The sequence below is a fragment of the Salvelinus alpinus genome, chromosome 23 (assembly GCF_045679555.1).
Source record: "Salvelinus alpinus chromosome 23, SLU_Salpinus.1, whole genome shotgun sequence".
NCBI classification, from domain to species: Eukaryota; Metazoa; Chordata; class Actinopteri; order Salmoniformes; family Salmonidae; genus Salvelinus; species Salvelinus alpinus.
Window position 1 is genome coordinate 20,678,983 of NC_092108.1, and position 15,962 is coordinate 20,694,944.

A 15,962-nucleotide genomic window follows, 5' to 3' on the forward strand; every position below is an offset into this window, starting at 1 on the left:
GTGTGTGTAGGGCTTATGCACCAGGGCTCTGTCTCCCTGTCCATCCGGTGATGCTCCACCTGATTCTCCCCAGGCCCAGATCTGTCCACAGGAAGACAGTTAGAGAACACCGGGCTCTTGGTGGGTCTCCTCTCCTCTATTCTCCTCCACTCTCCTCTCCTTTCTTATACTCTCCCTCTCTTCAACCACCCACTTCTCTCCTCTCCTCATCCCACCCCTCTCCCGCTCTCTCCACCCCTCTTCTGTTCTATTGTCCAACCTTTTTGTATCCCCCTAAGGCTGCTTATATTATCTCTGTTCTATTGTCCAACCTTTTTGTATCCCCCTAAGGCTGCTTAAAACATCTCTGTTCTATTGTCCAACCTTTTTGTATCCCCCTAAGGCTGCTTAAAACATCTCTGTTCTATTGTCCAACCTTTTTGTATCCCCCTAAGGCTGCTTAAAACATCTCTGTTCTATTGTCCAACCTTTTTGTATCCCCCTAAGGCTGCTTAAAACATCTCTGTTCTATTGTCCAACCTTTTTGTATCCCCCTAAGGCTGCTTAAAACATCTCTGTTCTATTGTCCAACCTTTTTGTATCCCCCTAAGGCTGCTTAAAACATCTCTGTTCTATTGTCCAACCTTTTTGTATCCCCCTAAGGCTGCTTAAAACATCTCTGTTCTATTGTCCAACCTTTTTGTATCCCCCTAAGGCTGCTTAAAACATCTCTGTTTTATTGATTGGTCTAACAACCCTTTACCGCTCAGTTCTCGTTCTCTGTGTCTGTCTGGGGTTTTCCAGAGACACAGATCTCTTCTTTGTCTTTGAGTCTCTCTCTGTGTCTGTCTGGGTTTTTTCCAGAGACACAGATCTCTTCTTTGTCTTTGAGTCTCTCTCTGTGTCTTTGCAACTGAATGGTTTTCAGACAATTATTTTGTTTAAGACTTACTTTATTATGGCTCTGTAATACGTTGTAAAATGGAACATTTCTGCATTGATTCTGTACGAGGACCTAAGGAACAATACTGCCACCTGCTGTCTATAGGCTCATAACTGCACATATTCCACAAATGAGTATATCTGAAATTCAGTGTGTGTGTGTGTGTGTGTGTGTGTGTGTGTGTGTGTGTGTGTGTGTGTGTGTGTGTGTGTGTGTGTGTGTGTGTGTGTGTGTGTGTGTGTGTGTGTGTGTGTGTGTGTGTGTGTGTGTGTGTGTGTGTGTGTGTGTGTGTGTGTGTGTGTGTGTGTGTGTGTGTGTGTGTGTGTGTGTGTGTGTGTGTGTGTGTGTGTGAGTGTGTGACTGTGTGTGCCTTGCTTGTATGTGTTTTAATGCTGGTCCCTCCCTTTCCAGTAGAAGGAACCTCTGTGACCGTCAGGAGGATAGAAGAAGATGAGAGGAGAGGAGGACAGTGGACTGAGAGATGGAGGAGAGGAGGACAGTGGACTCCTATGTCCCTCCTAATAACTTGATTACACGGATCTCTGTTCTGGAGAATGCTGATATTGGCAGCCTAAAGCAGCAATATCATAGGTGGACAGCACAACACTCTCCTCACAAGCTGTCTTTCCCCCCCAGACAATCGGAAGCCATTTCTCCCATGAAGTGACCTATGATCTTTGACCAAACTGTAGCAGTGGGTCGTTACCACGACAACTTCCTGCCACAGGTCAGTGGGCAGAGACACCTTATGTATCATGTGACCTGGGAGGACCAATCAAACTGCATGGTCAGGATGAGGATTCTAATGGTTTCTAAGGATGAAATCATTTTTGGGGTGTTTTTGAGGAGGAATGGTGTCCTATGGGGTTATACCCTTCGTTTGGAGAACTGCCACCCGCCTCAGAGTACTCACTGTGTAGAACAGATGGATTTGCAAAATGTTTTCAAACAGCTGACTTGTTCCATTGGCATGAACAGACTATGTATTGTGGATCCAGTGAAACACAGCAGAGACTGCGAGACAACTGTTCTCCATAGCTTCATAGCTTCCTTTTCAATGCTAAAAGATAAAAATATAATTTTTATTTTCTAAGCTGCGACTTCTGAGTTGACGCTTCTGAGCATTTTATGGATAACGAAAACAGCTTCGAGGCATCAGTCGAAAGAATTCCTGTTTGCCAAACTTCTATTTTGTAAATAAGATTTCCTCAAGACCCCTTACACCGGAAACTCTGTGCCAAAAGATAGGTCTGTCGTCTGCCTCTCTGATGCAACCTACCTATGGCTCTCTCAACTTTAAAGCAATGTCATACCAGCCCCTCTGTCTGTATTGTCTGGATGTTTGCTTTGCTTTCTTGCCAATTAATTTTACTTTTTTACTTTCTGTTTCTGTGTTGGGTTTGGTCAGTCAGTCTGTGACATATGAACTGTGAATCTGTGTTACACAGCCATTGAATCAAAGATTTACGTATGACGTAACTCACTCTTTTGAAAAGGTCCTCACACACAAAATAAAATAAAAGATCCACAGGCCAATAAAGTCCCTGTCACTTTTACCTGGGGGGCATAACCTTGCTTTTAACTGTTTTAGACTACTGAACAGGTGTACTACCCATCCTTCAATGTTTGCTTTCAATCTCTATGTTGAACTACTCAACTGCTACCAGACCTGGGTTAAAATACTATTTAAACCTTCCAAATACTTTTCAGCATTTGCTTTAGCCTACCTCGAGTGCCATGTTGGCGGGGTTTGCACTTTAGGGACTTTTCTATTGGTTCCATAGCAACGGGCAAGCTCAATCACACACCGCTAAAGTATTTGAAGTTATTTGAAATAGTATTTGAACCCAGGTCTGCTACACATGGGTGGTTTCTAGGAAACAAACCAATAAGCTAGTTGTGACGGCCCAGCCAGCAGTAGACTCCAGAGTGCATTACTATGCCTTATTATTATCGGTTGTGTTGCGTTGTCCCGCCACTGTTATATCGTCATGTCATTGTATTTCAGTAACATGGTTGATTCATGCAACTAAAGGTTTGGGGCATATTGTAGGCCTGTCTGCTTCACGGAGTTACAAATGGCAAAACTTTAAAAGATTATGAAAGAATAGAGATATTATTGCTTTTACTTCTAGACTATGATGATAATATCTGTAACCCTGCTCGTATAAGAAAATGCTAAATTAAATGGTCCAACGATATTTTGTAAATTTTATTTAGGAATTCCAACAGTCATGAAAAGAGAAAAGGACTTTTGTACGTATATTTCTTCCCATTCACTGTACTACTAATCCCCACTGTTCAGTCACAAATAAAATATCATGTGATTCCCACTTTGCTCCTGAATATTTGATTATGCTGCCAGTCAAACATTTTCTAGCACTCTAAACTGAATATCACTCAAGCCTTGCTTATTTACACCTTGCACTAACATGTACGTTTCGTGATCTGATCAATATGTATGCAGATTATTTGACAGATATGCTTTCAAATATACAATATGCATTTATTTATTTATTTGAAGACAGTTACTGATGCCATAAGTCAAAGACCTATCTGTCAATGATTTTAGAGGACGGTATAATGATAATTTAAATGGTTTACCGTCCAGATCTGTTTACACTTGATTGATATCCAGACACAATGCGTGTCTAGCCTCATTTATTCCTGGTTATAACATGCGCCCTTGTCCTGCACTTGTACACATTCTGACTGTGCCCACATTTTTAGACTGGAGTAGATGATTAAAAGACACATTGTGATCTGATTGTGATCAGATCTTTACTGGCCACCTTTGGAGGTAGTCAGGGACCTATTGTTTCTGGATATCAAATCAAGTGTAAACAGATCTGGAAGGTCAAACCATTCTGCTTCATAGGTTGGCATTTATTGGGATGACTCATGTACTGGAGGCAGCTCTTCAGAGTGGTCACTAGCTGGCACAGCCACAAAGTCATAAAATCAGATTTTAAACCTTAACCCTAACCTTAACCACACTGCTAACCCTAATGCCTAACCCTAACCTTAAATGTAGACCAAAAAGTGAATTTGTGTTTTCATTCATTTTAACAATAGCCAATTTTGACTTTGCAGCTGACCCATTTAGCAGAAATCGCTAGATGGGTCAGGATTAATGACAATAAACGTCATCGTGCTTCTGTTTCATTAATCACTAATAGATAATTATGTTGTGTTTGTAACCAATTGGGAAGGTGGTATTTACCACATACGACTGGGAGAAATCCACTTCAACGGCCCTCCAACTGGTAATTACTACTGGGAAACATGTCTGTCATCCTGAGGTCCCACTTCTCCCACATGCTGACCTCTGATGTCACATACTAAGGACACATCGATAACAGCATTTTACGTACTTAAATGCAACAACAAAATATTATTTATAAAAAGCAATCTATTAATATGCTTTTTGAACACATTTTTCAAGCATGATAGCTGTACTTTTGGTTACCCACATGATTACAAACATAGCATTATTCAGTTTGGATTCCAGACAGGACAGTTGTATTTTGTTCCAACACAATGGATCCAACAGAGGGTGCTGTGTTCCTGTTACAGTATTACCAGGGTTGTGTTCATTAGGGCAAAACCAGGGTTGTATTCAATGTGACAAACCAGGGTTGTGTTCATTGTGACAAACCAGGGTTGTGTTCATTGTGACAAACCAGGGTTGTGCTCATTGTGACAAACCAGGGTTGTGTTCATTGTGACAAAACCATTAAGGAACATTTGGGATTGGAATTTCAGTTTACTCCCCAAATTGACTGAAATGGAATTGGCACCAAACCTGAAGGTCCTAAAAGACAACTAAACACACAGTGTGTGTTGACTAACTGGTCAGGGAAGCTCTGCTATGGGAAGCTAGACATTGGGAAACACAAAGTACAGAAGTCATGTTTGTTGGAGTGTTTATTTGATGTTGTCCCAGACCACCAAACCAAACGACTGACCCAGGGTCAGAGCATAAAGATGAGTCTATGTCCCCGATAATATTCATCAGTGTGTTTACAGACAGACCTACTGAACATTCACACACACATGCGCACACGCACACACACATACACACACACACACACACGCACACACACACACATACACACACACACACACACACACACACACGCACACACACGCACACATACACACACACACACACATACACACACACACACATACACACACACAAAAAGATTGAACACAGTGTTGTGTCGTCCAGTTGGTGTCAGTCCTGATCCACCACCACTACCTTGTTCTCTGGATCCATGTTGAAGCCTACAGTCAGCCCATGCTACTGCCCCTTCTGTGCTGCACTGTGCTGGCTCCTACTCTGGTAAGACCTTCATTAAGTCTATGTGTGTGGAAGATATAGATACAAGGGCAATGGCAGTCCTCTACAAGCATCAAGACTCTATACAGTTGACATACAATGTATGATTTAGTGTGAGGTTAATTTGCAGTACACTTACTCCTGATCGTAAGGTTTTAGACTGAAGCCTTATCTGGGTACAACGAGAGGGAACATTATTCTGGATTTAAACTGTGGACTGTTGAAATCAATGACACGGTCGACAGAGAATAAAACATGGTGTGTGTTATCAGGAGGAGGAACAGATGGATGATGATGGTGCTGATGACAAAAGGTCAGTTGTACAACTGAATGGATTCAACTGAAATGTGTCTTCTGCTTTTAACCCAACCCCTCTGAATCAGAGAGGTGCAGGGGGCTGCCTTAATCAACATACACATCTTCAGCGCCCAGTGGGTTAACTGCCTTGTTCAGGGGCAGAACGACAGAATTTTACCTTGTCAGCTCGAGGACTCGATCCAGCAACCTTCCGGTTACTGGCCCAAAGCTCTAACCACTAGGCTACCTGCTGCTCATGAGTATGATGATGATGATGATGGTAGTGGTGGTGATGATGATGAGGAAGAGGAGGTTGGGTAGGAGGATGTTGATAAACCTGTTAGTGGAGAGTCTAGGTGGAGAGTCTAGGTGGTGCAGGTTGCTGTTTGTAATCCACTTTGCATGGATAAAGACAACGCGAGTAGCTAACCAATGATAACGAACGTGTGATGTACTTCACATTCTGTGTATTGATTGGGTAATGCAGCCTTCTGTGAGAATTTATCACTGAGAAAAGGCGTTACAGTAACTGGGACACTTGCATAAAGATTGGTTATACTATAGCACTCAAACTGTTTTCAATTATATTTTATTCTCTCTCTTCCTTCCCCATCCCCCCCCCCCCCCCCCCCTCCCCACCCCCCTCCCTTCCTCTCCTCCTCCCTCCCCTCCCCTCTCCCCCTCCCTCCCTCCCCTCTCCCCCTCCCTCCCTCCCCTCTCCCCCTCCCTCCCTCCCCCTCCCTCCCTCCCTCCCCTCTCCCACTCCCCTACCACGCCTCTCCATCCTCTCTCTCCCCTCCCTCCTCTCCCCCTCCTCTAGAGGACACAGTGAAAGGCAGCATGGTGGAGGACTTTGTCTCTGTGGTTAGAGGGGGTGACAGTGAGTCCATCACCTCACTGGCTGCCAAGAAGCTGCCCACGCCACAACTGCTGAGACTGTGGGGAGAAGCTGTGCATTACAACCCTGACTTCATCCGCAGAGCGGTGGGAATACTGTCTCTCTTTCTACATCTCCTTTTCTCTTCAGCAACCTGGGACCCTTTCTCTATTTATCTCGCTCTCTATCTCCCTCTGTCTGTCTCTCTCTCTCTATCTCCCTCTGTCTGTCTGTCTGTCTGTCTCTCTCTGTCTGTCTCTCTCTCTCTCTCTGTTTCCCTTCCTCCGTCTGTCTCTCTCTCTCTCTGCCTCCCTGCCTCCGTCTGTCTCTCTCTATCTCTGTCTGTCTCTCTCTTTCTCCCTGTCCCTATCTCTCTCTCTCCCTCTCTCTGTCTCTCTCCTTCCGTCTCTCCCTCTCTGTCTCCCTCCCTCCGTCTCTCTCTCTCTCTGTCTCCCTCCCTCCATCTGTCTCTCTCTCTCTCTGCCTCCCTGCCTCCGTCTGTCTCTCTCTGTCTCCCTCTCTCTGTCTCCCTCTCTCTGTCTGTCTCTCTCTATATCCGTCCGTCTGTCTCTCTCTATATCCGTCCATCTGTCTCTCTCTATATCCGTCCGTCCCTCTCTCTGTCTCCCTCTGTCTGTCTCTCTCTCTAGTCTCCCTCTGCCTGTCTCTCACCCTCTTTACCTCCTTCTCTCCATATATATTTGTCTGTCTATAGGTGTCCTCTACCTGTCTGTCAGACTCCAGTCCTGAGCTGGTTGTGATTATGTTAAAGTGTTGTTGTTGTCTGTGTGACAGACGCGACTGCGATATGAGCTGGTGACCTCCAGAGACTTCTCCCGCGCTATCTCCCTGAAGAAGAACCTGATGAGACAGCTCCTGCCGCTATGCTAAACACCGTCCCTCCTGCCTGCTTCAAAAACAGATGGGCTTTTCTTAAAAGACTCCCTCCCTCCTCAATCCAACTATACTTTAGATTTATAAACCTATGAGAGATGGCGATGATGATGATGCTGAGGATGATGATCATCACAATGATAACAATGTCTTCATCTCTCTCATTAGGCTCTAGATGTGAGTGTGTGTCCATCTGGCTAAAGTGGGCTGGAATGTGAGATCACCCAACGACCAGTTCAGCCTCTTAATAAAAACACAAACCTACATGAAAATACCTTCACCTGTAGCTTAAACATCTCTATTTAATTTCCACAGTATTGCCATTTCCATACTATTATGGAGGTTTAACCGTTTAACCTTTGACCCTAACAGATATAGCCATAGCTGGAGCCTGCTGGGGTTCGTGGTCGCCCTGCAAGGAGAGGACTAAGACAAGGAGCCACCAGTAAAACAACCCTGCAACAGAGGCATGGCCTGCAGAGGACTGGAATTGACTGTTTCTGATATTGTCCCAGACTCTTAATTGAAATAAAGCTAATAGGGGCGGCAGGTAGCCCAGTGGTTAGAGCGTTGGGCCAGTAACCAGCAGGTAGCCCAGTGGTTAGAGCGTTGGGCCAGTAACCAGCAGGTAGCCCAGTGGTTAGAGCATTGGGCCAGTAACCAGCAGGTAGCCTAGTGGTTAGAGCATTGGGCCAGTAACCAGCAGGTAGCCCAGTGGTTAGAGCATTGGGCCAGTAACCAGCAGGTAGCCTAGTGGTTAGAGCGTTGGGCCAGTAACCAGCAGGTAGCCTAGTGGTTAGAGCGTTGGGCCAGTAACCAGCAGGTAGCCTAGTGGTTAGAGCGTTGGGCCAGTAACCAGCAGGTAGCCTAGTGGTTAGAGCGTTGGGCCAGTAACCAGCAGGTAGCCCAGTGGTTAGAGCGTTGGGCCAGTAACCAGCAGGTAGCCCAGTGGTTAGAGCGTTGGGCCAGTAACCAGCAGGTAGCCTAGTGGTTAGAGTGTTGGGCCAGTAACCAGCAGGTAGCCCAGTGGTTAGAGCGTTGGGCCAGTAACCAGCAGGTAGCCTAGTGGTTAGAGCGTTGGGCCAGTAACCAGCAGGTAGCCTAGTGGTTAGAGCGTTGGGCCAGTAACCAGCAGGTAGCCTAGTGGTTAGAGTGCTGGGCCAGTAACCAGCAGGTAGCCTAGTGGTTAGAGCGTTGGGCCAGTAACCAGCAGGTAGCCTAGTGGTTAGAGCGTTGGGCCAGTAACCAGCAGGTAGCCTAGTGGTTAGAGCGTTGGGCCAGTAACCAGCAGGTAGCCTAGTGGTTAGAGCGTTGGGCCAGTAACCAGCAGGTAGCTAAGAGCGTTGGGCCAGTAACCAGCAGGTAGCCTAGTGGTTAGAGCGTTGGGCCAGTAACCAGCAGGTAGCCTAGTGGTTAGAGCGTTGGGCCAGTAACCAGCAGGTAGCCTAGTGGTTAGAGCGTTGGGCCAGTAACCAGCAGGTAGCTTAGAGCGTTGGGCCAGTAACCAGCAGGTAGCCTAGTGGTTAGAGCGTTGGGCCAGTAACCAGCAGGTAGCCTAGTGGTTAGAGCGTTGGAACAGTAACCAGCAGGTAGCCTAGTGGTTAGAGCGTTGGGCCAGTAACCGAAAAGTTGCTAGATCGAATCCCCGAGCTGACAAGGTATAAATATGTTGTTCTGCCTCTGAACAATACAGTTAACCCACTGTTCCTAAGCCATCATTGTAAATAAGAATTTGTTCATAACTGACTTGCCTAGTAAAGGAATTGGAAGTGTTGTGCCTGTGTTACAGTATGTTTTTTATAGTGACAGTGAGATAACTGAGGAGATAAAACATATTCGGCACATGTGACAAATAAAACAAAATTATTTGATAATCGAGAATATCTTTAACTGTTTTTATTTCTGAACAAACCTTTTAACCCTCATCTTTCTGGCCAGATAAAAAGACAGAGTTGGTAACATAATGAACATAATTTGGTATTCACTCCTACTTCCTGGTGTAGTTTTGAAATCTGTGCCCCCTGCCGTGCTGTGACCCGTCTGGCTGGTGACATCAACAGCGTTGGTTCTGGGAGGAGGAGCCAAGGCAGGTGGCGCCCCCATCTGGCTGGGGGTTGTCACATGACCGTCGGCGCGTCTTACTTCCTGACTGACAGGAAGACCACGCCCCCCAGCAACTCCAGGCCCCGTCCGTCGTGGAACCTATCAGACGACAGAATGCCAGGCTCTGTGTCACCCACTCATCTAATTCTCTACACCTACTAACTCAAGAGCATAGTTACTGTAGTAAGGTGTGGCACTTGCTGTCATCTGATGGCAGATATAAGTAACTGCATTTAATAGCACTGTCACGCCTACCTTTCCTGAGGGTGTCCTCGCAGGCTTCCCCTCTGAAGCCCTGCTTGCAGATGCAGTAGCAGGAGGTCTGGGAGAGGACAGGGATGCCGTCATGCCTGCAGGGGGCACAGCGACAGGAGTTGAACTGGAGCAGGTACTCCTCCCACGCCCTCCTCAGGTGGGCCGGCCGCGCCCCCACGTGGTCCCCAACTGTGCTCAGACGCACCAGCTCATATATGGGCAGGGTCTGGGAAGAGGGGGGGAGAGGAGGGAAGAGGAGACCATGCTTGATGAGTTACTTGATGTGTTTGTGCATATTGAATGTACTATGTTTGAATGCACTGTATATAAAGTAAACACATGTAAAAGTACCATGTTTCAAGTAGCATGCACAGATGTAATGTCCAGCACCATCTGTGTGCTGAATACACAATGTATATATACACTGGTTGACTGGCACTCCCCCACCAGTGTAAAAAATATTCCTGAAGCTATAGAAATGCATTTATGAATGTCTACATTTGTTTTTGTCATGTTTATTTTATTACAGACTTGTAAATTATGTTATGTGAGCTAAACATACAGTATATACACAAACATTTCTTAAAGTAACATATTTTGAAAGTTCTAATGTTACTGTCCCTGTAACAGTTTAACTTTAGTCCGTCCCCTCGCCCCGACCCGGGCGCGAACCAGGGACCCTCTGCACATATCAACAACAGTCACCCACGAAGCATCGTTACCCATCGCTCCACAAAAGCCACGGCCCTTGCAGAGCAAGGGGAACCACTACTTCAAGGTCTCAGAGCAAGTGACGTCACCGATTGAAAGGCTATTAGCGCGCATCACCGCTAACTAGCTAGCCATTTCACATCCGTTACATCCCCACTACAACCACAAAAACACTTAAAAACATGTAATTTTGTCCTTGAAACATTTAATTGAAATACTGTAGAATTCCATTCATTCCTATGGAGGACTGCTCCTACAGGGGAGTGCCAATATGGCCGACCGGTGGCTTCAAAGCCTCTCAATGGCCAATACATCGCGTCAGCAATCCAGGGTTTATATACATCATTGGCTATATACAGTGTGTTTAGGTATATCTGTAAGTAAATGCTATTATACCTCATACTCGATGAGCGTTGGGTTGTACTTGAGAGAAAGGCCCCACTTCCTGTATGTGTCAGGGTCCTTGATGGCCAGCAGACCCCCACTACTTCCTGTACTGCCCCCCTTCACCAGCGTCACAATGTCCTTGATCAAACTGGAGCTGCCATCCGTCTCTGGGTTACAGAGGGAAATCATCAATTACCCACCTGGGTCCATCTCAATTCAGTGAACTCAGGAAGTAAACTGCAATTCCAGTATACTTACTGAATGAACTCATTTGAAATGGAATAGACCCTATCCCTGTTACCCACAATTGCTCTAAATGAATGTTACTACCAGAAAGTCAGAAAGTTGAACAACAATATACATTTGAAAAGAGAAATCTGGTGTTGTTAGAAAAAGTAGGAAATGTTAACCAAGGTGACCTTTGATAGATAAGGTCGGTTGGGACGATCACACACCTTTTTCATAAGAGCCAGTGCTTTTGCAACCTTTGAGTTCAAGTTTGCCTCCAACTTCTACCTGCTTCGTCTTGCCTAGAGGACTGCTTATGCCAATGGATCCACCCAAACACCCTTTAAGTTGTCCCGCATTAATCTCTGTTAAAAGTCAAGAGCAAAAACAAGTTTTGGAATAACCATTAAATTCACACAGAAATGGACTCTTCAAATATACCATTGACTATAATAACTCGATAATATTATATGGTTCCTTCCAAAATATAGAAAGGTCTAAAAATCCTTCACACCTTTTCCACCACTGACCCAATCTGAAACATCGCTCACTCATTCAACGACAGCATCACAGAAATAAAAAAAGACACCATACTAGATGTTTCCATGGCGGTTTTGTTGACGACCGCCACATACTCCAGGATCCCTCCCATGATGCCCTGGGTGACGTAGTGCGTTCCGTAAGTGTTGAGGAAGCGGGAGTACAGGCCAAAGTCATACTTCTCCTCAGGAAGCTCCATAAGGGACAGGTACATGTCTTCATGAAGCATCAGCCCCTCGCTCCTCATCTTAAACTGGGCCGTCTGAACCTTAGACTGCATCCTGATGAAGCCAAGTTCCTGAGGGACAAAGGAGAACACATAACTGTATTTGTATAGAGCTTTTCAGCTTCATACATGCTCAAATTAGAAATATCGGACTCAGGGTTTTCATTTCAGGCTGGATGTTACGTCCCATCTGTTCTCGTTCACTACCCTTCGTGGATCTGAGAAAACAAGGTTGTAGGCAATAGCTTCCTGGAATAAAACGCAGCCAGGGACCTACTACAGTTGTGTTCCCTGGGTATAAAGAGGCTGTTTTTCGGTTGGTATTATTTAAGACATATTCTCTTACCTGATTGGTGTATTTTGTTAGATTTTTTAGAAACTCAGTCTCCACATTCCCTGATACTCCAAACTCCACGTATTGAATCCCAACAGAAACACCCAGATTAAAAGAATTTTCCGTCTTTCTGGCTTTCAGCAATGTGGCCATATCTTCATAATACTCTGAGGAGGCTTCAGAAGTAGCCTGGGCCTAGAATAACGCAAAAATAACAAAACACATATTACTTTTTTCAAATATCATTGATAAGTTGAGGATTGTAAAAAGTTTACATTTTGTGACATGACGATGCATACAGTACAGTACCGTACCATGAAGCGGTATGTATGGAAGTTGTAGGGTTTACGATAGTTTTTCTCATCCTCGTTATAATGTAAATTCTCACAGAAGGCATCATATATGAGTTTTCTCCATTCTCCATTGTAAACATATTCACACTGTCCTCCATAGTATTGTGGGTCAAGAACGTGGTCCACAAATTCTCCTGTCAGTATGTTAAAGCTAGGAACATAAAGAGCAATACTTTGTTGTTGTTTCAAATGAGGTGTGTGTGTGTGTGTGTGTGTGTGTGTGTGTGTGTGTGTGTGTGTGTGTGTGTGTGTGTGTGTGTGTGTGTGTGTGTGTGTGTGTGTGTGTGTGTGTGTGTGTGTGTGTGTGTGTGTGTGTGTGCAGCACAAACAGCAACATGTATTTTGTGTGTCAGATGCATACTGATGTTCCCACTTATTATGACTGTTGATTACCCCTGCCCTCTGACCCCTGCTTACCCCTGAGTGCCGCGGCCAGCTCCAGGGATGGGTAGCAGTGTGGAACACTTGTCCTGTCTGTAGTCCACCTGCTCACAGTCCTTCTCATCAGACTCGTCGTCACAGTCGACCTCACCGTTACAGCGAAGCGCCTGGCTCACACAACGACCTAAGTACAGATGGACGCACGCACGAACGCACGCACGCACACACACACACACACACGCTCATTACAAGCACGTATGCACACACACACAAACCCACATGAAAACCACATGAAACATTTGGAGACAAAAGAAGACTCAACACATTGTACTCTTGGCTTGAGGTGATGTATATTGTGTACTTACCTGTGGCATTGCAGGTGAATCTTTCTCCACAGATGTCTGGTTCCCAACACACTGCCTGTGCTGTGGGGCATGCCAGCTCTTCCCACTGACTGTCCAAACATTGTCTCCCACCAAACTGGGACGCTTTCTCCATGTAACGGAAACGAAACTGGGCAATATAAATAAAGAACACAAAAATGAGAATTGTTTTTGTGGAACAGCAGATCATTGTGTGTCATAGAAACTATAGTTTATCATTTAGTCCCAAGCCTTGAACATGAAGCAACCCTTTACCTTCTTGTCTGTGCAGGAGTCACAAGGGGTCCATGACGACCACATTTTCATCTTACAGTTGATAGGAGCTGGTTTGTTTACACTCCTGACCCTCCTCATAGCAGATTGCCCTGCTCTTCAGTCCAATACAAATACCATTACAGTTTCAAGCTTCACAGACATTTTACATTGAAGTAGAGCGATTCCACAACAGCGGGAGAAGAAAATATTTTTGTTATCTTAGAGTTTCTGGCAATTCTCACATAGAAATGTAATTGGGAGGAAGTATGTGTGATATGCTTTTTCGATTTACATCACAAAACATATATATTTTTTTATCATGGTGGAAGTTGCCATTATTGGCTCTTTTTAGACCTATACATGCCTATACATGATCTGTGAACCATACACGATACAGACAACATCTGGGTGTCATTATACCCCTGATAGTGTGCTCTGACATATGGAGTATGTCTAGATTCTGAAATACACATTTTCACACAAATTTATTCTACATAAAAAAATATTTATCTAAATATCTCAAAACTATCATTTTGGATTTTGTTCATATTAAGTACAAGTAGATCACATTTCCAAAGTGGGCTCTGCTAATTCTGAAATTCTGATCAATTTTATGAACACCAGCAATACTGTAAATGGTAAATGGTTTCTAAGGGAACGCCCTCTGCTGGTGATTTGCTGAATATGCAATCCTAAAGGAGGGCTGTGATTGGTTAATGACCTACAGTATAATGTCAATTTATATATATAAAATGGGTCATATCATTAAAAGTACCAGAGCCACTCTGGAAATTTGATGGGTTTGAAGAGTGTATTCTTTCAAACAATATGTCTAAAGAAGAGCTTCATCAAAAAGGGTAGTTTTGAAATATTAATTTTAAATAGTTTTAATGTTGAATAAATTCATGTGAAAATGTATATTTCAGAATCTATACATCTAGACATATGTTAGAGCACACTCGGAGTATAATGACACCAAGATGTTGTCTGTATCATGTACGGTTAGCATATTATATGGTCTGACAGGAGGCATGCCTAGTGGTTAAGATCGTTGTGCCAGTAACCGAAAGGTCGCTGGTTCAAATCGCCGACTAGTCTAACGATGTGCCCATGAGCAAGGCTCTTTACCCTAGTTGCTCTGGATAAGCGTGTCTGTAAAATGCATGCACTCTGTGCTGCACACCGCATCAAGCCATCTCTGAAATGTACACAAATACCTGCACTATATGGCATTTAAATATATTCATACTGATAATGCACATCAGCTGTATACAGTACCCATTCTCTTATAGCTCTATGCTCATTCTACCTAGTTGTACATAATGTATGTAAACATCGTGTAAACTCTGCTGTCTGTATTCTGTCTCTAAATGATCATCATGATTTTCTCAAAAATGGTTTGTGATACAAATGTAAAAAGTATTTCAGTCATTCTACCTCCCAATGAAGTTTCAGTGTGAGAATTGCCAGAACAATCTGAGATACCAGTAATAGTTTCTGCTCCTGCTGGAATCACCCAGTAGTAGTAAATAAAAGTAGTAGTATTTCTAGTAAAAACTACGGAAATCTACCTGGTTTCAGCCATATTCCATGAGTACTCCGTTGCCTCTACAGTGAGAGATTTGTTTAAAACCAGCAGCAGAATGTAGGAGCCCAATAATGCACATATCAGTCTATCCATATTAGAAATAAAAGAGCTCCTTGATGAAAATGAGCTCATGTTAAGCTTTGTTTAGATGACTGATAGTTGTCATCCTGGGGAAAGTGCACTCATGTCATAAGACAGACTCTCCAGTCCACAGTAAATGATTGATCAAGGGTAAACACATGCTCTAACAGTTGGGAAATATATTTTTCGTAATATCACACACATAGGCCTACACAAGCACAACCCATCCTGGCACACTCACTTCCAAAATTCGCAGTACAAAACACACACACACACACACACACACACACAGGTCGTTCCATGAATAGAGCATATTTTGAGTAGTGTAACTTGGTCAAACAAAACAAATTTCACCTCATTTTAATGTTCTGTCATAAAGAGCACATGTTTACTTTATACAAAAAACGTGTTTGGGGGAATGTAAGCGTGTTGTGTGCAACGTGGAGGGGAAATTGATTTGTTAAAACATTTGTAGACTATCTATTTATGGGTAACAGGGTTGATGTGTCACTGAAAACAACATTTAAAGAACAGTTTCACCATATTAAAACAAGAGTTCAGTTCACGTAATAGGGTTGACCTTAAAAGGAGGGACGAAAGTAAATGAATCACTAATCACATGAAATAAATAATGATCTTCAGAAATGACTTTGTCAAAGCAACAATAACTAGGGCTTGACAATGATGGTGAAAATCTTTGAGGACATGTATTCCATTGTTAGAGCGGTCACTCGACTATTTTGTCAATATAACAGGCAACGTTTGAGTCATGGATAACTGCCTACATAAAGCATGTCTGAAG

At 44.0% G+C, this 15,962-nt stretch overlaps 3 protein-coding genes across 5 annotated transcripts in view; 2 read left to right on the top strand and 1 right to left on the bottom strand.

The window, feature by feature from the left end:
- LOC139550527 (disabled homolog 1-like) overlaps window positions 1-3,255 on the top strand; it is a 67,556-nt gene extending 64,301 nt beyond the window's left edge. For 2 of the 3 annotated variants that reach the window (XM_071361468.1, XM_071361470.1), the window contains 2 exons: window positions 11-120; window positions 1,334-3,255. In XM_071361468.1, coding sequence (XP_071217569.1) covers window positions 11-103 — 93 coding nt within the window. In that variant the 3' untranslated portion in view covers window positions 104-120; window positions 1,334-3,255. The remainder of the gene's footprint in view (window positions 1-10; window positions 121-1,333) is intronic. The other variant, XM_071361469.1, reaches the window with a different exon arrangement.
- Window positions 3,256-4,999: 1,744 nt separating this feature from the next.
- On the top strand, window positions 5,000-7,607 carry LOC139550530 (complement component C8 beta chain-like). The gene is made up of 4 exons (XM_071361472.1): window positions 5,000-5,270; window positions 5,540-5,580; window positions 6,385-6,548; window positions 7,237-7,607. The coding sequence occupies exons 1-4, from the start codon at window positions 5,203-5,205 to the stop codon at window positions 7,330-7,332; spliced, it is 369 nt and encodes a 122-aa protein (XP_071217573.1). The 5' UTR covers window positions 5,000-5,202; the 3' UTR covers window positions 7,333-7,607.
- A 1,609-nt stretch (window positions 7,608-9,216) lies between these two features.
- On the bottom strand, window positions 9,217-15,294 carry c8a (complement component 8, alpha polypeptide). Its single transcript, XM_071361471.1, has 11 exons — window positions 15,063-15,294; window positions 13,492-13,606; window positions 13,219-13,366; window positions 12,890-13,037; window positions 12,434-12,623; window positions 12,132-12,314; window positions 11,614-11,857; window positions 11,247-11,384; window positions 10,801-10,958; window positions 9,694-9,919; window positions 9,217-9,537 (listed from the first exon to the last, which is right to left on the bottom strand). Exons 1-11 carry the CDS (start codon window positions 15,209-15,211, stop codon window positions 9,389-9,391), a joined length of 1,848 nt encoding a protein of 615 aa, XP_071217572.1. The 5' UTR covers window positions 15,212-15,294; the 3' UTR covers window positions 9,217-9,388.
- Window positions 15,295-15,962: the final 668 nt, after the last annotated feature.